The 23,093-nt window shown below is 37.7% G+C and overlaps 1 protein-coding gene across 1 annotated transcript; it reads right to left on the reverse strand.

The window, feature by feature from the left end:
- Positions 1 to 4,777: 4,777 nt before the first annotated feature.
- Positions 4,778 to 5,776, reverse strand: LOC115630247. The gene has a single exon (XM_030526790.1). It carries the CDS (start codon positions 5,774 to 5,776, stop codon positions 4,778 to 4,780), a length of 999 nt encoding a protein of 332 aa, XP_030382650.1.
- Between the last annotated feature and the right edge of the window lie 17,317 nt (positions 5,777 to 23,093).

Consider the following 23,093-nt stretch of genomic DNA (forward strand, 5'->3'; position numbering starts at 1 on the left):
AAAGTTATAAGTATAGAAGGTAGGAACAACATAAAAATAGATGGGGGAAAAAGGAAACCACAGATAGTAAATAAAAACCGGTTAAAATTATTCAAAAGTTAGATTAACCTGAACTAGAATACACTCAAATTTTATGCATGATCGATCAGCCATAAAATAAACAATAAATAAATACATAAAAATATATATAAACAAAAAATAATAATAATAATAATTATAATAAATATATATATATATATATTTAAATAAAAAAAAAATTAATAAATGTATTTTCCAAATTATACTTATTAGTACGTAATGTATAATTTTAAGTAAAAATAACTACACTATGTTACGTCATTTTTCAAAAGGAGGGAGATGTAGTATGCGCATATGTCGAGAGTGCACTGTATCCAGTGCCCGTCAAATATATACAACAGCAACACTTTGTTGCTGCATAAACATAATTTAACAGCGACACTTTCAAGTGCAATGACTTGAAAGTAGCTGGCGCAATTAGCCGCGTCAGCATTCTCATGCATTGACCGCTCATGAGACATATATGCATACCACTCTCTTACGTTATATATAAGCATATATACATAAAGCTGCTCTGCCGCTGCCTTTAGGCTAAGAACATTTTATACATACAATCCAATTGAATAAAAATCATCAAACTAAGCAGAAGTGTGTTTTTAATACTAATCGAAGACCAGACGTATTTCAAAAAAATTTTGTTTCGCTAAGTTTTTATACTCTGTACATGAAATGTACAAGAGTATATTAGGTTTGCGGGAGCTGAAAAATGTAACAGGCAGAAGGAGGCGTGGCAGACCCCACAAAGTATATATATTCTTGATCAGCATGACGAGACGAGTCGATCTAGCCCTGTCTGTCTGTCTGTCCGTCCGTATGAACACCTGGATCTCAGAGACTATAAGAGATAGAGACACCAAATTTTGCACAAATATGCGTTATGTGTGTATTCTATACGAGTTTGTTTTATTTTTTTGATTTTCCCCCCCACTTCCCCCCTATTGGGGTTTTCCCGATTTTCCATTCGTATAATCGCCTATATCTCGGAGACTATAAGACCTAGGAACACCAAATTTTAGTCCCAGATGCCTTATGTGAATACGCAGAAAATGTATATTTTGGAATTCCCCTCCCTCCCCCCTCTACCCCACAAATCGTAACTCCCGTAATTCTTGGAATTTCGAACTAAAATTTTGGAAATACCCCCAGTTGGTTATTATGTGTCCGTATGCCAAATTTCATTATGATAGACCGATTTAACAAGAAGTTATAGCCATAAATATATTTGCTGATGCAGCGCTGCTGCAGCGCTGCTCAAGCGCTGCCCGCGGCTGTTGTTGATGTTGCTGTTTGGTTGACTGCGAAAATGCTTACACAGACACGAATAGATGCGCATAGGCATACATACACTCACACAGACGCAATTGCTATGTAAATGTGCAATTATACACCCTTTACGTGAGTTCGAATACCGGGAGAGGTAAAATCGATCAAATTTTTTTTTTTATTTTCTTAATTTTTTTATTTTCTATAATTATTGTAAACATATGTACAGAGTATTTCAAAGTCGGGACACCCGACTTTAGCTTTTGTACTTGTTTTATTATACTCTGTACATGAAATGTACAAGAGTATATTAGGTTTGCGGGAGCTGAAAAATGTAACAGGCAGAAGGAGGCGTGGCAGACCCCACAAAGTATATATATTCTTGATCAGCATGACGAGACGAGTCGATCTAGCCCTGTCTGTCTGTCTGTCCGTCTGTCCGTCCGTATGAACACCTGGATCTCAGAGACTATAAGAGATAGAGACACCAAATTTTGCACAAATATGCGTTATGTGTGTATTCTATACGAGTTTGTTTTATTTTTTTGATTTTCCCCCCCGCTTCCCCCCTATGGGGGTTTTCCCGATTTTCCATTCGTATAATCGCCTATATCTCGGAGACTATAAGACCTAGGAACACCAAATTTTAGTCCCAGATGCCTTATGTGAATACGCAGAAAATGTATATTTTGGAATTCCCCTCCCTCCCCCCTCTACCCCACAAATCGTAACTCCCGTAATTCTTGGAATTTCGAACTAAAATTTTGGAAATACCCCCAGTTGGTTATTATGTGTCCGTATGCCAAATTTCATTATGATAGACCGATTTAACAAGAAGTTATAGCCATAAATATATTTGCTGATGCAACGCTGCTCAAGCGCTGCCCGCGGCTGTTGTTGATGTTGCTGTTTGGTTGACTGCGAAAATGCTTACACAGACACGAATAGATGCGCATAGGCATACATACACTCACACAGACGCAATTGCTATGTAAATGTGCAATTATACACCCTTTACGTGAGTTCGAATACCGAGAGAGGTAAAATCGATCAAATTTTTTTTTTATTTTCTTAATTTTTTTATTTTCTATAATTATTGTAAACATATGTACAGAGTATTTCAAAGTCGGGACACCCGACTTTAGCTTTTGTACTTGTTTTCTATAATTATTGTAAACATATGTACGGAGTATTTCAAAGTCGGGACACCCGACTTTAGCTTTTTTACTTGTTATACTCTGTACATGAAATGTACAAGAGTATATTAGGTTTGCGGGAGCTGAAAAATGTAACAGGCAGAAGGAGGCGTGGCAGACCCCACAAAGTATATATATTCTTGATCAGCATGACGAGACGAGTCGATCTAGCCCTGTCTGTCTGTCTGTCCGTCTGTCCGTCCGTATGAACACCTGGATCTCAGAGACTATAAGAGATAGAGACACCAAATTTGATGCGTTATGTGTGTATTCTTTACGAGTTTGTTTTATTTTTTAGATTTTCCCCCCCACTTCCCCCCTATGGGGGTTTTCCCGATTTTCCATTCGTATAATCGCCTATATCTCGGAGACTATAAGACCTAGGAACACCAAATTTTAGTCCCAGATGCCTTATGTGAATACGCAGAAAATGTATATTTTGGAATTTCCCTCCCTCCCCCCTCTACCCCACAAATCGTAACTCCCGTAATTCTTGGAATTTCAAACTAAAATTTTGGAAATACCCCCAGTTGGTTATTATGTGTCCGTATGCCAAATTTCATTATGATAGACCGATTTAACAAGAAGTTATAGCCATAAATATATTTGCTGATGCAGCGCTGCTGCAGCGCTGCTCAAGCGCTGCCCGCGGCTGTTGTTGATGTTGCTGTTTGGTTGACTGCGAAAATGCTTACACAGACACGAATTGATGCGCATAGGCATACATACACTCACACAGACGCAATTGCTATGTAAATGTTCAATTATACACCCTTTACGTGAGTTCGAATACCGAGAGAGGTAAAATCGATCAAATTTTTTTTGTTTATTTTCTTAATTTTTTTTAATTTCTATATTTATTCTAAACATATGTACAGAGTATTTCAAAGTCGGGACACCCGACTTTAGCTTTTTTACTTGTTGCCTTTAATAATCGGAGATCTGATTCCAGAAAGTAATCAGCATTGGATTTTATTTACAAAACTTTTGGAAATTATTGACATTCTGTTTCAAAATAAATTTACAACAAAAGATTTAAAAAACTTAGAAATAAAAAAAAAGTGCACCATGCTATATGTGAATTTGTATGGACCTACGCTAAAACCTAAACACCATTTTCTGGTGCATTACCCTACAGCTATTTTAAAATGCGGGCCTTTGAAATATGCATGGGTTATGCGGTTTGAGGCAAAACATAGAGCATTTAAAGTATATTTAGCTTCAATTACATCGAGAAAAAATGAATGTCGATCGGTAGCTATAAAAGAGTGCCTTCATTTTTCATCTTGCCTTCTATGTTATGAGTCAGGTATTCCACCATTATTTGATAAGTATAGCTTTACAGACAAATCTATAACAGACATACAATGTTTGGAAAATGTATGCTACTCAAAATTGTTTAAGTCCAATCATTTAAAATATTGTGAAAATTTAGAATTTAAAGGAGTTTTGTATAAAAAAAACTATTATTTAGGGAATAACGAAAATAATATGAAATTGTTTAAGTTGCTTTTCTTTTTTTATGAAGAAGCTCAAATCTACGCGGCTTGTAATGAAATAAAAGTTGAACGATTTTGTAAACATATGCAAGCTTATGAAGTTGGCCGCAAAGATCGAACATTAATTATTAAGGATATCGAATATTTTACAAGCCACCCAGTGCATGTATATTTGAATAACAACGGTAAAAGTAGTAAAATGCAGATCTATTTATATTCTATTATTGTTATTACTATTATTATCATGTACTCTAAAAATTAAACTAAGTTGAGTTTGAATTAAAATAAAAAGTCGATTATCGATAGTAAATAAATCGATAATTTATTCTTAATATGAAATTGTTTAATTTGACTATGGGAACACTTTGAATCAAATATTAAAAATATTAAAATCTAAAATGAAAATAGTTAATATTGAATATGGATCATATTCATAATTACTATTTTAATTGGATCTTAATATGTTCACATTTGGATTTTAATATGTTCACATCTAGTATTCATAATTAATATGTTTACATTTTAATTTGAATATGTCAACACTTTAGATTGAAGTGCTGACACTTCAAATTTACTACGATATATTAAATTAAAAAATTAAGTGTGCACACTTCATATTTACTAAAACACACTGTAGTGAAAAATCGATGGTAAAAATAGTTAAATCTACGTGTAAATATTTAAATTTCGTTGCATTTTTTTATCAGTGTAGGTTTTATTCGAAGACCATTTCAGTACAAATCAAAAGTCTATAATTTTAGGGAAGGACGTGTGTTCTGGTGTTGGCCAAATAACATAGACTTTAGAGCCGGAAAGCATCCGCAAATCGTTCTCGACTAGGTCCAGTTGCTGCTCTAGCTGAATCTTAAGATTGCGCACGCGTAACGTGCTCATCGACAAAGGCAGTCGGTTATATTCCATGTTCAGTTGACGCTTGCGGTTTCGTGCAGTCTCTAGGAGCAGTATGCGCTGCTCTTCAGTAAGTAGCATATGTCCTTCACCGATTGGTTTCTTCGGCAACTGGAACTCAATAGTTACCCCTTCGTGCTCCGCTATTGGACTCGTCTGCGTAAGTTCGGTTTGAATCTGCGCACTGCGCTTGGAGGTCTGTGAGGTCACGGAGCGAGAACTCAATGGCTCGTTTAGCTGCGGTTCAGGGTCTACATCTGTAATCTCTGGTATAAGCATCTGAAATACTTGAGGCGAACATTTGTCCCAGGTGGATGAGCATTTAGAGCTACGATCAGCAGACAAAATGACTGGACCATCGTTGTCCCGACCTCTATTAGATTGGCGCAATGGAATCCAGCAGTTGAACTGGTTCAATGTACCAGGCACAATGCCCGCAACACCAGCTACCGGTGGTTGCAGTGTGTACCGTTCCGACTGGTAGCTGCAGCGCTGTACGGGCATTCTGTCTAGCTCGATAGAAGAGGCCGTGCGGCGAATGTTGCTGTTAGTGCATTCAATGGGAGAAGCAAGTATGTCATCGGGCTCACTGTGAGCAATCTGGCTTGGCTTGTGGCAGTTTTTCGTGCATTTTCGCAGGGCCGCGCTGAGAAACTGTTCGTCTCTGATTTCCTCTGTTTGTACCTGTTTCTCTGAGGAGGGACAGACAACCGAAGCCCGCTGCAACGCACTCAGTGATGACGGCACTACGCAACGTGCGATTGAGGCGGCAGTTGGATTAGCGTGGCAATTTCTCATTATTGAACTTGTCGTGGGCAAACCTTTGTCCATGTTGCGCAGTAATTGCTTGTTTTTATGCAAAATGCTCCGTTGCATTCGCTTCGGAAGTAGTACATACAAGTTGGCCAATTAAGTGGTGAATAGGATTTTGAGACCGAGGACGACATGCACAAAAATGGATACGTGTGGGTGAGACTGGGAGTGTTGGTAAGAGCCTATTGAAAGAGTCGAAAAAAACGGGCCTTTTGTTCAAAAAATAAACATGTAATTAACTAAATAGAAAACACAATACATCAAATTCAGAATTATGCTTGTTTGTAAATATGTTTTTTTTTTTTTTTAAGTTACGCATTAATCCAGGCTTCCTGCTCATCGCCCAGAAATGCTTAATGTTTGGTATAGAGGCCGAGCGTTAAATGTTCCATTGTATGGTGTTTTGTCTTATAATACTGAATCGACTGTGGGTTCGTTAAAGCGACCATGAGTGCTAAACTGTAAAAAAGACAAGTAGAATAATATTATAAATATTAAACAAGAAAGGAATTCTAAATTCGAGCAGGGTCAACTCTTAAATACCCTGTACCTCCCACCAAAAAGGACAAAAAAAAAGAACAATTTTAATTAATTTAAAAATATATATTAGTTAAATTATTTAATAAAATTAATTACAAATTATTCAATACATATATACGATAGTGGAGACATGTTCATGTACAGTTTCAACAGCATACATTTACATCGGAATCGTGTCTGTGCGTGTTTATATGCGTATGCAGCACAAAGTTGAACCAAAGCAGCAACAACAACAAATTCCAAGAATTACTGGAGTTATGGAAAAATCACGAATTACGGGGGAGGATGCACCCCTAGTGCATCAGAATAAAACAAGAGAGAACGCTACAGTCGAGCAAGCCCCACAGTAAAATAACCTGTAATCTCCACAAAAAAAGGAAAATATATATTTAAAAAAAATTGAATTAATTAATGAAATAAATAAAAACAAGTAAAAAAGCTAAAGGACAACGAAATACTCTGTACATATGTTTACAATAATCATAGAAATTAAAAAAATTTAGAAAATGAAAAAAAATATATTAATCGATTTTACCTCTCTCGGTATTTGAACTCACGTTAAGGGGTGTAAAATTGCACATATAAGTTACTAGCAGGTATTGCCCGTCTTAACCCGGCTCAATATAATGTTTCCAATTGTATTTATTTTGTGTGTGCATAACCTACCCATATGTTTTCACCTTATAAGTTACCAGTAGGAAGGCATTTAAGGTATTTAAATGAACATTTTCTGTTCTTGCCAAACTATTTCGTTAAACGAACATGACCACTATAACTAATATTTTTTAAAGCTCGTTTTCCCCCCTTTGGAGCTAGAATTTTCCAAAAGCCTTTCTTAGTGTTCTCTTACACTATGATGGATACTATGAAAGGATACTTGAGTTCAAATTTCATCTTTTACCGTTTGGGCTGTGCGTTGATCACCAATTAGTCAGGACACTGTTTTATATATAGAGATAACGCAACGTTTTAAGATAGACTATGTGCAAATAAGGGGAATAATTATAAGGGTATATCCTAATTTTAAATTCACATTTGAGTCTTTTCGTGCCATATTGAGTCAATACGGTCACGCACAAACTCGGAATATGAAACACGGCACTCGTGTCAATGCCGTGCAGCGATGAGCCACGATCAAAAAGCACTGACAATTCTCATCTCAATTTGCTAGAGTAAAACTTTCGATAGTTGAAGCCACCGATACCATCAAAATATCGAAGTTTGAATGCAATAAGCAGAATATTTAAATAATAAAATCTAATTATTTATTGAAATCAATAAGAACAAATCATATACATACATACATCTGCCCGCAATGCGAAGCAGAATATGCGTAGCTCCGTAGCTAGTTACGTAGATTACATTACCCAAATTTTAAATCGATCGGACTAAATTTATAACACAAACTTTTCATTTGAAATAGTGAATAAATATTAAAACCCCAATAATTCAAGCTCCAACACAAATCTAAGTATGCAGTTTTGTTTGTATTCTTCAATGGATTTTAGAAACTAAGTTTTAAGCCGATCGGTTGAAAAATGCGGATTTTTCAAACAAACTTTGGAGCTACTTTTCCCCCTTTGGAGCTCGAATTTTCCAAAATCTCTTCTTAATACACATTTACACTATGATAGGATACTTGACCCCAAATTTCAGCATCCTAGCTTTTACCGTGTGGGCCCCAAGAAAACCCCAATAATTCAAGCTCCAACAATAAATGTAAAAAACCGAGTAAGCAGTTTTCTTTGTATTCTTTTATTGATTTCAGAAACCAAGTTTTATGTCGATCGGCTAAAAAATGCGGATTTTTCAAACAAACTTTGGAGCTCGAATTTTTCAAAATCCCTTCTTAGTGCGCATCTACACCATGATAGGATACTTGAGCCCAAATTTCAGCATCCTAGCTTTTACCGTGTGGGCTGTTGACGCGGTTTGCTTTTGTGCCCCAACATTTTTTTACAGGAAAACTACCATATTTTAGGCCCATATTTTCTTGGAATTGTTCTGAGAGTATACAAACTAAGTTTGAAGTTAATCAAATGAAAACTGTAGATTTTTCATACAAACGTTGGAGCCTGTTTTCCCCCCTTTGGAGCTCGAGTTTTCCAAAATCCCTTCTTAGTGGGGACCTAGACTATAAAAGGATACTTGAGTCCAAATTTCAGCTTCCTAGCCTTTACCGTTTGGGCTGTGGGTTGATCACCCATCAGTCAGTCAGGACAAACTGTTTTATATTAATAGATAAGAAGAGTGTATTTCGTTTCCTCCTTTTACATCTCTTTATTATTTAATTAGTTACTATTATCCACTATTAATATCTGATCACTTCAGGAACTGGTTTAACCAAGCACTTGAGTGCCCTAGTCTAATTAGGATAGCTTAAACCAGTTGTGAATTACTATGCAATTTTATTGTAAATTCGGGACGCTGCCGCGCCGGTGTAACGCCGCTGCAGCGCCAGTGGCAGAAGCCGTGCCAGCGACGATGTGACGTCATTGCAACGCCAGTGCCAGCGCCGGTGACAGAGGCGGTGTCAGCGCCGATGCCTCACTCACAGCAGAAGCAGCGGTACGTCGTTCTAGACATTTCTTTGCTGGTGGTAACTTCTCCTCTAGCTAAGTGAAGGCCGTCCTCGGTCTTCGTTTTGCATCTACTTGGTGTTGTCCTCCACAGAAGTACTACCTTCACTAATGGCAGAGATTCTTCTGCCACAGTCGGCTACCATGTTACTGTTTTTTTTTTTAAATCTAATTTTGAACTGTATTTCTTTTCTTAGAGACTAGTTTTGTTTTGGATTTAATTATGAGGTACAAATTTCATTACGTTTCTTAAAGCTAGTTACAAGTAAAAAAGCTAAAGTCGGGTGTCCCGACTTTGAAATACTCTGTACATATGTTTACAATAATTATAGAAAATAAAAAAAATTAAGAAATTAAAAAAACAAGTAAAAAAGCTAAAGTCGGGTGTCCCGACTTTGAAATACTCTGTACATATGTTTACAATAATTATAGAAAATAAACAAATTAAGAAAATTAAAAAAAAACAAAATTTGATCGATTTTACCTCTCTCGGTATTCGAACTCACGTAAAGGGTTTATAATTGCACAATTGCGTCTGTGTGAGTGTATGTATGCCTATGTGCATCTATTCGTGTCTGTGTAAGCATTTTCGCAGTCAACCAAACAGCAACATCAACAACAGCCGCGGGCAGCGCTTGAGCAGCGCTGCAGCAGCAAATATATTTATGGCTATAACTTCTTGTTAAATCGGTCTATCATAGTGAAACTTGGCATACGGACACATAATTACTAACTGGGGGTATTTGCAAAATTTTAGTTCGAAATTCCAAGAATTACGGGAGTTAGAGAACATCGCATTTGCGTGGGAGAGGGGGGAGGGAGGGAAATTCCAAAATATACATTTTCTGCGTATTCACACAAGGCATCTTGGACTAAAATATGGTGTGCCTAGGTCTTATAGTCTCTGAGATATAGGCGATTATACGAATGGAAAATCGGGAAAACCCCCATAGGGGGGAAGTGGGGGAAAATCAAAAAAATAAAACAAACTCGTATAGAATACACACATAACGCATCGGACAGACGGACAGACAGGGCTAGATCGACTCGTCTTGTCACGCTGATCACGAATATATATACTTTGTGGGCTCTGCCACGCCTCCTTCTGCCTGTTACATTTTCAGCTCCCGAAAACCTAATATACTCTTGTACATTTCATGTACAGAGTATAAACATTTGTGAGGTGCTTGCTGGTCATTTTTATACCCTGTACCCAAAGGGTACAAGGGTATATTAGTTTAGTGCGAGTGCACATGGAACACACAGAAGGAGGCTTGGTAGACCCCACAAAGTATATATATTCTTGATCAGCATGACAAGCCGAGTCGATATAGCCATGTCCGTCTGTCCGTCTGTCTGTCTGTATGAACGCAAGGATCTCCGAAAGTATAAGAGCTAGAATAACCAAACTTGGTATACAGATTCTCCTGAGACCGAGAAAGGACGAGTTTGTTCATTTTTTCTGATCCACCCCCCCACTCCCCCCCTATTAACGATTTTCTATAACTCCCGTAATTCTTGGAATTTTGAACTAAAATTTGGTAGTCACATTAGGTTAGTAATTATATAACCGTATACCAAGTCTCATTCTGATAGAATGATCGGAAAGAAAGTTATAGCCATATAACCAGGCTCAATGCACACATACATACATATGTACAAGTACACAAACACGCATAGACACGATTCTGATGTAATTGTAAATGTATGTATGCATGCATGGAATATTTTATATTTAATTAGTTAATATTTAGTTAATTAATTAAATTAATTTAGTTAATTAATTTAATTAAATTAATTAATTAATTTAATTACTTTTTTGTGGGGTGGTACAGGGTATTTAAGAGTTGAGCCTGCTCGACTTTAGCATTCCTTTCTTGTTTTATTATACCCTGTACCCGTAGGGTAAAAAGGGTATATTAGGTTTGTGCAAAGTATGTAACATACAGAAGGAAGCATCTCCGACCCCATAAAGTATATATATTCTTGATCAGCATGACGAGAGAAATCGATCTAGACATGTCCGTCCGTCTGTCCGTCCGTCCGTCTGGATGAACGCGAGGATCTCAGAAACTATAAAAGCTAGAATAACCAAAGTTGGCATCCAGATTCTCCTAGGTCCGAGTAAGGACGAGTTTATTTTTTTTTTTTAATTTTCCCCCCCTTCCCACGCGACAGAATTTCGTCAATAGCGTCCACATTTCAAATGGTACCTAAACCAAACTTTATATATAATTGTCTACTGTTGTTTAAAATTTTATTCAATTCGGTCAATTCTAAGAAAAGTTATTAGCAAAACAAGTTCTCGCCAGTACAACCCCCACAAACTGCAGCAACAAGTTCGCTCTTCTTCTTCCTCTTTTTGCTGCTGCTATGGGCGCATATAACTCAGTGACGGAAGTTTACCTGGGTACAGGGTATTACACTGTCGGGCTTGCTCGACTGTAGCGTTCTCTATTGTATATATTTTATATATTGATTATATTGATTTTGCCAGAACCATTAAGTTAAGTATGAAGCATAATGAATTATTATTGTCTGAGGTTGTCCTTATGGGCCACCCTCCCTTTAATAAGAACTGTCGTGCCCAAGTCCGCTTCTATGCATAATGGTGTTAACTTATTTCCCAAGCGCTTATTTGACCTAACCTATACTCTATCTCCGACGTGATATTTTTTGTCTTTCCGATTTTTATTTTCTTGTTCCAACTTCCTGTTTTGCGCTTTCTCGATTCTTTCCTTAATTTCTAATTCTGTCGTAGTTGAATGAATTACCTCAATTGGTTTTTTATTCGTTATTGAATGAATTGTCCTATTATATTATTATACTTTATTGTTACTACTAGGATAAAGTCGACAGTTTCGCTAAGTTGTCTTTCAAGTTTCATGCAACGCGCTATTTCTATTAAAGTGCTATGAAACCGCTCCACCTGGAGAAACTATGCAAGGGGGGTGCGTTTGAAATTTGGATGTTGAAATTATTAGACAGAATGGATCTAATTGTTTCGGAATTTAGCGACTTTTCATTGTCGCAATAAATATTCTTAATGCCAGGAAACACGTTCACAAGCTGCAATATTGGGGCTTTTATGTCAACAATTGCACGCGAGCAGATCGGTTAAGAACTGCAAACTTGGAGAATTTATCAATACTATACACGTCAGAAAGTATTTACGATCCATGGAAAAGACATCGACATGTAAAATCTCTTCTGCATAAAACGGAGTGGGAGTTTCGCCCAATATTTGTTTCTTCGGATGACGGTCATATTTTGCCATTGAGCAGACCCTACAATTCGCAACAATTTCTGTTGCCAATCTACTCATATTTGGAAAGAAATAGTCACGCAAAATTTGTTTAACATTTTCCTGCGCTGCTCGGTGAGCCCTATTGTGCTCCGCTGTCACTATTTCTCTTTGTTCGGTTTTATCCGGAACATCCATTTTGAGATATTTAGAATATCTGAATGTCGTTGTGGGAAATCGTTTGATCAAGTCATGTTGGATGAAGGCAAGAATGGGCAGCTCGCAATGTATTGCGTTGACGGCTCCCACATTCACCACATTCTGTAAAAGCATATTCCGTTCTGAGATCCGAATAACATGCTTTGTTTTGCTCTAAAAGAGCACGAATGTTTTAACGGAGGGAAAATGTGCCTCTACAATCACGATTTGGTTACGGAAACAGTTGATGGGTTTGTCAGTGGTGTCAATAGTGTATGTTGGGGATTCTTCGCTATGAATTGTAGCAAGGTCCGAACTTGGGGAATTATGAAGGGCGTTTATATTTTGGCGTGACAAAGCATCGGCCACATAATTCTGCCAGGCTTGTAAATTAAGTTGGCATTATGCTCATCAATAAAGGCCTTCCAGCGCTTTATTTTAGCATTTGGATTTCGGTCAGATACCGAAAAAGTTAATGGTTGGTGGTTGGTGAAGATATTCAGGTCCCTGACTCCGTACAGGTAATTCCGGAGGCTTTTTAGGGCCCAAACTATTGCCAAGAGTTCTCGCTCGTTTTTTGCGAAATTGGCCTCCCTGTCCCGTAATGTCCTTGAGATCATTGTAACAGGACGACCACTCTGAGATAATACCGCCCCCAGACCATGCGCTGACGCGTCTGTCGTCAAGTCGAAAGGTTTCGTAAAATCAGGGTATCTCAACATCACATCCACGGACGCTAATATATGTTGTAGCCTTTCGAATGCTTCTAGCTGTTTAGCTGTAAACTCGATCTGGACTTTCCTCGACTGGTTAGCACTAACTTTGCCTTTCAGTATCTCTGTTAAGGGCTGTGCAATAGCGGCATAACTTTTTAGGAAACATCTATAATAGCTGGACAAGCCCAGAAACGACCTTAAGCCGAACAGGGTTGAATGTGGTTTAAAATCTTGTATAGCCTGCACCTTTTCGCGAGAAGTTTTTATTCCCTCTCTGGTCACGACAAATCCCAAATACTCTTCGCTTTCTTTAAAAAACATGGATTTTTCTTGGCACACTCTCATGCCAGCGTCACAAAGGCTCTTTAGAACCCAGTCAATGTGTTTAACATGATCTTCCATTGTTTCGGAAAAGATGATCACGTCATCAACATAGACGTAACATGTTTTCCCAATTTGCTCCCTGAGAACGTCATCTATTGCTCTCTGAAATATGCTTGGGGCATTTTTTAAACCAAACGGAAGCCTACAAAATTTGTACTTTCCATAGTTAACGGATAACGCGGTCTTTTCCCTATCTTTCTCTACTAGCTCAATCTGATGAAATCCTGATTTTAAATCCAGTGTTGTATAGAACTGGGCTTTCCCTATATTTGACAATATTGTGGGAATAGAAGGTATGAGGTATTTATCGCATATGGTTTTTTGACTTAATTTCCTAAAATCTATAACCATTCTTTTTTTTTATGGCTCAAAGTTGACAAAATCTGCTACTCCCATTGGGTATGGGTACAGCTTTGAGTACACGGGCTCACCATCAGTGCGAATGGTACTGACCGTATTTATATAAAACGCTTTTGATCTTTTTATACTCTGTACATGAAATGTACAAGAGTATATTTGCGGGAGCTGAAAAATGTAACAGGCAGAAGGAGGCGTGGCAGACCCCACAAAGTATATATATTCTTGATCAGCGTGACAAGACGAGTCGATCTAGCCCTGTCTGTCTGTCTGTCCGTCCTAATGAACACCTGGATCTCAGAGACTATAAGAGATAGAGACACCAAATTTTGCACAAAGATGCGTTATGTGTGTATTCTATACGAGTTTGTTTTATTTTTTTTTTATTTTCCCCCCCACTTCCCCCCTATGGGGGTTTTCCCGATTTTCCATTCGTATAATCGCCTATATCTCGGAGACCATAAGACCTAGGAACACCAAATTTTAGTCCAAGGTGCCTTGTGTGAATACGCAGAAAATGTATATTTTTGAATTTCCCTCCCTCCCCCCTCTCCCACGCAAATGCAATGTTCTCTAACTCCCGTAATTCTTGGAATTTCGAACTAAAATTTTGCAAATAACCCCAGTTAGTAATTATGTGTCCGTAAGCCAAGTTTCACTATGATAGACCGATTTACCAAGAAGTTATAGCCATAAATATATTTGCTGATGCAGCGCTGCCCGCGGCTGTTGTTGATGTTGCTGTTTGGTTGACTGCGAAAATGCTTACACAGACACGAATAGATGCGCATAGGCATAAATACACTCACACAGACGCAATTGCTATGTAAATGTGCAATTATATACCCTTTACGTGAGTTCGAATACCGAGAGAGGTAAAATCGATCAAATTTTTTTTTATTTTCTTAATTTTTTTATTTTCTATAATTATTGTAAACATATGTACAGAGTATTTCAAAGTTTTTTTTACTTGTTTTGATCATGCGATTGAATGATTCTCTTACAGGTGGTACATCCGAGTCATTAATTTTAATAAAATTGACATTGGTGCATTCTTGAAATTGAATCTGCTCTGAGCCACCGTTATACCTAATAGTATCGATTGTAAAATTGATACCTGCGTTAATTTGTTTTAAAAGATCGAGGCCAACTATGCCATCAAAATCGCTTAAAGTTGGCAAAATGAAAAAATAATATTTTACATTAAACAAATGTATTAAACATTTATGGCTACTTCTCGTACTGCCATGGATAGACTCAACATTAAATGGTTTTTCAACCGGCACTACATGTGTTAATTCGGACAATGGTTTTATGTAGCTTTTAGAGGCGCCTGTATCTAACAGTAACCTAATAGTACGTCCCGTTATTTCTCGTGTGATATACGCGAGCAGGGACTTACTCCTAAAAATTGCAAGTGTCGTCAACTAGTAAATCATCCTCTAATGCAGCAACCCCCTCTTCTGCCGCGGACCGATAGTTTTGATTGTCCGTGTTTTGCCCCTGAACAGTGTAATTCACTTTTTGACGGTTTTGTGCCGAATAAGAATTTTGCTTCCTATTCGATTGAAAACCCGTCTGCTGCCTGAAGTTGATGGATCGACATCCATTGGCTCAGGTCCTCGGGTCGGCTGTTCCCGACCCTGGAAACGTTGTTTTGAATTACCCGGTTGGAAACTTGTCATATCCCTATTATATTTGTTTTGGGCTTTTGCAAAATGTGGATTTTTACCCTGATATGGGCCTTTATCACTGTTGTTTTGATAAGGAAGGTGGGTGCGTTGAACAACAGGCTTCTGAATCTTTTCATTTGTGCTTTTAGCTAAATTTGCAGCAACCTTTGCATACTCATTGCTGAACTCCGCTTCCTGAGCTAGCGCCAAAGCAGACGGCAAGTCCTGTGGTTGAGACGGGAATACGACTGTTTTAAGAGGTTTTCTAAGACCTGACACGAATGAGTGGAGCGCGTGGGATCTTAATTGTTCGTTAAGGATAGCTGCAGCATCGTAAGACATGATTGTTTTAGTTGTGATAGCTCACCCTGTCGAATGGTGCTTAGTTTTTGCTGACACTAATTATACCCTGTACCCGTAGGGTAAAAAGGGTATATTAGGTTTGTGCAAAGTATGTAACATACAGAAGGAAGCATCTCCGACCCCATAAAGTATATATATTCTGAATCAGCATGACGAGAGAAATCGATCTAGACATGTCCGTCCGTCTGTCCGTCCGTCTGGATGAACGCGAGGATCTCAGAAACTATAAAAGCTAGAATAACCAAAGTTGGCATCCAGATTCTCCTAGGTCCGAGAAAGGACGAGTTTATTTTATTTTTTGGAATTTTCCCCCCCTTCCCACGCTACAGAATTTCGTCAATAGCGTCCACATTTCAAATGCTACCTAAACCAAACTTTGCACACATCTCTATATATATAAAACAGTTTGTCCTGACTGACTGATTGGCAATCAACGCACAGCCCAAACGGTAAGAGCTAGGAAGCTGAAATTTGGACACAAGATCCCTCTTATAGTGAAAGTGAGCACTAAGAAGGGGTTTCGGAAAATTCGAGCTCCAAAGGGGGGAAAACGAGCTCCAACGTTTGTATGAAAAATCTACAATTTGTATCCGATTAACTTCAAACTTAGTTTGTATACTCTCACAAAGAATACAAAAAAAACTGTATACTTGGATTTTCAATATTTTTCCTGCGGCCTGAATAATAATGATTTTCCGGTGGAAAATTCGGTAAACGAAAAGCTATGTGCAATCAACACACAGCCCAAACGGTTAGAGCTAGGAGGCTGAAAATTGGACACATGTTGTCTTCAGTGGTGTAGGTGAGCACTAAGAAGCGGTTTTGGAAAATTCGAACGCCAAAGGGGGGAAAACGGGCTCCAACGTTTGTATGAAAAATCTACAATTTTCATCCAATTAACTTCAAACTTAGTTTGTATACTCTCAAAAAGAATACAAGAAAAACTGTATACTTGGTTTTTCACCATTTTTCCTGGGGCATGAAAAAGGGGGGTTTTCCGTGGAAAAATTGAAACACAATCAACACCCCACAGCCCAAACGGTAAAAGCTAGGAAACTGAAATTTGGGGTCAAGTATCCTATCATAGTGTAAATGTGTATTAAGAAGAGATTTTGGAAAATTCGAGCTCCAAAGGGGGGAAAAGTAGCTCCAAAGTTTGTTTGAAAATTCTGCATTTCTGAATCGATCAACTTTAAATTTGGTTTTTGTAATCTATAAAAGAATACAAACAAAACTGCATACTCGGTTTTTCGAAATTTGTGTTGGAGCTTGAATTATTGGGGTTTTAATATTTATTCATTTTTTCAAATGAAAAGTTTGTGTTATAAATTTTGTCCGATCGATTTCAAATTTGGGTAATATAATCTACGTAACTAAAATTACAACTTTGCATTTAACGATTTTTAAAATATGCATTTTACAAATGCAGGCAGAACAAACAATACAAAATATCAAACAGTTGGGGACAACTAAGTATACATACACACACACACATACATATATACAAGCAGCTGTTCGTGTAGTTGCGTGCAAACGGTTGAAGTAGCCAAAGCAAAATGTGAGACACTAATGTGTGAATGTTCATTTGTACAAATGTATGTACATATATACATACATACATATGTATAAAAGTACATTCGTCTTGCACTGACAGGGCAAGAAATGTTAATTAATTAAAAATTATTAACATTATAACATAAACATTTTTATGTTATTATACTCTGTACATGAAATGTACAAGAGTATATTAGGTTTGCGGGAGCTGAAAAATGTAACAGGCAGAAGGAGGCGTGGCAGACCCCACAAAGTATATATATTCTTGATCAGCATGACGAGACGAGTCGATCTAGCCCTGTCTGTCTGTCTGTCCGTCTGTCCGTCCGTATGAACACCTGGATCTCAGAGACTATAAGAGATAGAGACACCAAATTTTGCACGAAGATGCGTTATGTGTGTATTCTATACGAGTTTGTTTTATTTTTTTGATTTTCCCCCCCACTTCCCCCCTATGGGGGTTTTCCCGATTTTCCATTCGTATAATCGCCTATATCTCGGAGACTATAAGACCTAGGAACACCAAATTTTAGTCCCAGATGCCTTATGTGAATACGCAGAAAATGTATATTTTGGAATTCCCCTCCCTCCCCCCTCTACCCCACAAATCGTAACTCCCGTAATTCTTGGAATTTCGAACTAAAATTTTGGAAATACCCCCAGTTAGTTATTATGTGTCCGTATGCCAAGTTTCATTATGATAGACCGATTTAACAAGAAGTTATAGCCATAAATATATTTGCTGATGCAGCGCTGCCCGCGGCTGTTGTTGATGTTGCTGTTTGGTTAACTGCGAAAATGCTTACACAGACACGAATTGATGCGCATAGGCATACATACACTCACACAGACGCAATTGCTATGTAAATGTGCAATTATACACCCTTTACGTGAGTTCGAATACCGAGAGAGGTAAAATCGATCAAATTTTTTTTTTTTATTTTCTTAATTTTTTTTATTTTCTATAATTATTGTAAACATATGTACAGAGTATTTCAAAGTCGGGACACCCGACTTTAGCTTTTTTACTTGTTTTTTTTTATTTTCTATAATTATTGTAAACATATGTACAGAGTATTTCAAAGTCGGGACACCCGACTTTAGCTTTTTTACTTGTTTTTAAATTGGGGTACGAACTTGTGCAAGTTCAGATAACAGTTGGTTATTATGTGTCCGTATGCCAAATTGCATTATGATAGACCGATTTAACAAGAAGTTATAGCCATAAATATATTTGCTGCTGCAGCGCTGCTCAAGCGCTGCCCGCGGCTGTTGTTGATGTTGCTGTTTGGTTGACTGCGAAAATGCTTACACAGACACAAATAGACGCGCATAAACATACATTCACTCACACAGACGCAATTGCTATGTAAATGTGCAATTATAAACCCTTTACGTGAGTTCGAATACCGAGAGAGCTAAAATCGATCAACTTTTTTTTTTATTTTCTTAATTTTTTATACCCTGTACCCAAAGGGTACAAGGTTATATTAGTTTTGTGCGAGTGCACATGGAACACACAGAAGGAGGCTTGGTAGACCCCACAAAGTATATATATTCTTGATCAGCATGACAAGCCGAGTCGATATAGCCATGTCCGTCTGTCTGTCCGTCTGTCTGTCTGTCTGTCTGTATGAACGCAAGGATCTCCGAAAGTATAAGAGCTAGAATAACCAAAATTGGTATCAAAGTTCCTATAAGCCCTAGGCAGAACGAGTTTGTTTATTTTTTCTGATACACCCCCCCCCCCCCACTCCCCCGCAATTCGTATTTTTTCTTATAACTTCCGTAATTCTCGGAATTTTAAAATCAATTTTGGTAGGTACATCCAGTTAGTACTAATGTGTCCGTGTGCCATGTGTGTGCTTCATCATGATAGGTCAATTCTGAAGAAAGTTATAGCCATAAGTAAAATCGCTGCCTGCAGCTCTGTCGGCAGCGCTGTTATACCCTGTACCCGCAGGGTAAAAAGGGTATATTAGGTTTGTGCAAAGTATGTAACATGCAGAAGGAAGCATCTCCGACCCCATAAAGTATATATTCTGAATCAGCATGACGAGAGAAATCGATCTAGACATGTCCGTCCGCCTGTCTGTCTGTCCGTCTGTCTGGATGAACGCAAGGATCTCAGAAACTATAAAAGCTAGAATAACCAAAGTTGGCATGCAGATTCTCTTCCACTCCGAGAAAGGACGAGTTTATTTAATTTTTTTGAATTTTCCCCCGCTACAGAATTTCGTCAATACCGTCCACATTTCAAAAGTTACATTAACCAAACACACATAATTCATACACAATAGTCTACTTTTGTTTCAAATTTCATCTAAATCGGTTAATTCTAAGAAAAGGTTTTAGCGAAACAAGTTCTCGCCAGTACAACCACCCCCCCCCCCCCCCCCCACCAAACTGCAGCAACAAGTTCGCTCTTCTTCCTCTTTTTACTTATGCTATGGGCGCATATAACTTAGTGACGGAAGTTTACCTGGGTACAGGGTATTTCACTGTCGGGCTTGCTCGACTGTAGCGTTCTCTCTTGTTGCAAATAAAATATACTTGTATTAGGTTTACGGGAGCTGAAAAATTAATCAATTAAAACCTACACAAATACTACAAACAGTATTAAAATCATATTTATATTCAATAAATAGCTGCTGAAACGATCTACAAATAGTGTCAAAATTGCAATATGCATACATTAAAATCAATAAAACCATGTACAGTCCGTCCGTTTGTGCACAATTACAATAACAAACAAGAAAGGAATACTAAAGTCGAGCAGGCTCAACTCTGAAATACCCTGTACCACCCCACAAAAAATTAATTTAATTAATTTAATTAATTTAATTTAATTAATTAACTAAATTAATTTAATTAATTAACTAAATTAAATATAAAATATTCCATGCATGCATACATACATTTACATCAGAATCGTGCCTTATGCGTGTTTGTGTACTTGTACATATGTATGTATGTGTGCATTGGGCCTGGTAATATGGCTATAACTTTCTTTCCGATCATTCTATCATAATGAAACTTGGTATACGGATATATAATTACTAACCTAATGTGACTACCAAAATCGTTAATAGGGGGGGAGTGGGGGGGTGGATCAGAAAAAATGAACAAACTCGTCCTTTCTCGGTCTCAGGAGAATCTGTATACCAAGTTTGGTTATTCTAGCTCTTATACTTTCGGAGATCCTTGCGTTCATACAGACAGACAGACAGACGGACAGACGGACATGGCTATATCGACTCGGCTTGTCATGCTGATCAAGAATATATATACTTTGTGGGGTCTACCAAGCCTCCTTCTGTGTGTTCCATGTGCACTCGCACAAAACTAATATACCCTTGTACCCTTACGGGAGTTATGAAAAAAAAAAACGAATTGCGTGGGAGTGGGGGGGAGGGGTGATGTATCAGAAAAAATAAACAAACTCGTTCTGCCTAGGGCTTATAGGAACCTTAATACCAATTTTGGTTATCCTAGCTCTTGTACTTACTGAGATCCTTGCGCTCATACAGACAGACAGGCGCACATGGCTAAATTGACTCGTCTTCTCATCCTGATCAAGAATATATATACTTTGTGGGATCTGCCACGCCTCCTTCTGTGTGTTACATACATGCGCACAAAACTAGTATAGCCTTTCACCCTTTGGGTACAGGCTATAAAAAGCTAAATTCGGGTGTCCCGACTTTAAAATACTCTGTACATATGTTTACAATAGTCATAAAAAATAAAAAAATTATGAAAACTAAAAAAAAAACAAGTAAAAAAGCTAAAGTCGGGTGTCCCGACTTTGAAATACTCTGCACATATGTTTACAATAATTATAGAAAATAAAAAAATTAAGAAAATAATCTCGGTATTCGAACTCACGTAAAGGGTGTATAATTGCATATTTACATAGCAATTGCGTCTGTGTGAGTGAATGTATGTTTATGCGCATCTATTCGTGTCTGTGTAAGCATTTTCGCAGTCAACCAAACAGCAACATCAACAACAGCCGCGGGCAGCGCTTGAGCAGCGCTGGAGCAGCGCTGGAGCAGCGCTGCATCAGCAAATATATTTATGGCTATAACTTCTTGTTAAATCGGTCTATCATAATGAAATTTGGCTTACGGACACATAATAACTAACTGGGGGTATTTCCAAAATTTTAGTTCGAAATTCCAAGAATTACGGGAGTTACGATTTGCGGGGTAGAGGGGGGAGGGAGGGGAATTCCAAAATATACATTTTCTGCGTATTCACATAAGGCATCTGGGACTAAAATTTGGTGTTCCTAGGTCTTATAGTCTCCGAGATATAGGCGATTATACGAATGGAAAATCGGGAAAACCCCCATAGGGGGGAAGTGGGGGGGAAAATCAAAAAAATAAAACAAACTCGTATAGAACACACACATAAGGCATCTTTGTGGAAAATTTGGTGTCTCTATCTCTTATAGTCTCTGAGATCCAGGTGTTCATACGGACGGACAGACGGACAGACAGACAGACAGGGCTAGATCGACTCGTCTCGTCATGCTGATCAAGAATATATATACTTTGTGGGGTCTGCCACGCCTCCTTCTGCCTGTTACATTTTTCAGCTCCCGCAAACCTAATATACTCTTGTACATTTCATGTACAGAGTATAAAAAAATTTGTAATATTTAAACAATTTTTTGTTCAATTTTTAATTTGTTAAAAACAAAAAATATAACATAACTGAAAATAATTGTATCATTAAATGTTTTTTATTAGTTTGATTAGGCAAATATTGCACTGGCAACAAAATCCAACTTTGAGCACACATTGCGCAGCTCCTAGAAATCAGCACAATGCGCTATGACTTGTTTCAAAGCTTACGAATTTTTCTTTCAAACAAAATTTGAATGACGAAAATTGCTTCAGCCGTTCAGAAGATATGATTTTTGCAACGAAAAAAGTCCGAAGGCCCCACTGTGCGTCGGCTTCACGGTTTTAGATTTGCCATCCGAATGAGTATTTTCCACTCCACGTGTAAATTATGGATTAACTTTCTTTACCAATTGAATATGTAAATTAGTTTTTGCTAAAAGTGCGTTCGTCTGTGAGAAACGTCAATAAACTATTTACATTGTTTTTTCGGCCGGTACAATGCCCTACACTGGGAGTCTGCTTCTGCTGCCCATGTTCGTGCCCTTGCTGCTGGGAAAAAATCAATTTACACATTCAAAATGCCTCTCTTGAGGTCTTAAAAACTATTAAAAATGTATACAAAAACCACAAAATTGTAAACAAATTAAAAACAACTGTTAAAAAGTGATACAGCTCTAATTTTCAATTTAAAAATTTACAATCTAAAAATGTATACACCGCCTGTCAAAGTGGGACTCCGTCCCTTGTGCCTATAAACACTATTTAAATTTGAAATTATTAATTTCATTAAAATCCTTATGTGCTAATAATATATACTTGGTGCATTTGTCCACCGTTTATCTACAATATATATAAAACAGTTTGTCCTGACTGACTGATTGGCGATCAACGCACAGCCCAAACGGTAAGAGCTAGGATGCTGAAATTTGGACACATGTTGTCTTCAGTGGTGTAGGTGAGCACTAAGAAGCGGTTTTGGAAAATTCGAATGCCAAAGGGGGGAAACGGGCTCCAACGTTTGTATAAAAAATCTTCAGTTTTCATCTGATTAACTTCAAACTTAGTTTGTATACTTTCAGAACAATTCCAAGAA

The sequence above is a fragment of the Scaptodrosophila lebanonensis genome, unplaced genomic scaffold (assembly GCF_003285725.1).
Source record: "Scaptodrosophila lebanonensis strain 11010-0011.00,11010-0021.00 unplaced genomic scaffold, SlebRS2 tig00000393-arrow-arrow-pilon, whole genome shotgun sequence".
Lineage (NCBI taxonomy): Eukaryota > Metazoa > Arthropoda > Insecta > Diptera > Drosophilidae > Scaptodrosophila > Scaptodrosophila lebanonensis.

Excerpts from the sequence above, each read along its gene's own strand:
- LOC115630247 (XM_030526790.1), bottom strand. The coding sequence starts at position 5,776 with ATGGACAAAGGTTTGCCCACGACAAGTTCAATAATGAGAAATTGCCAC.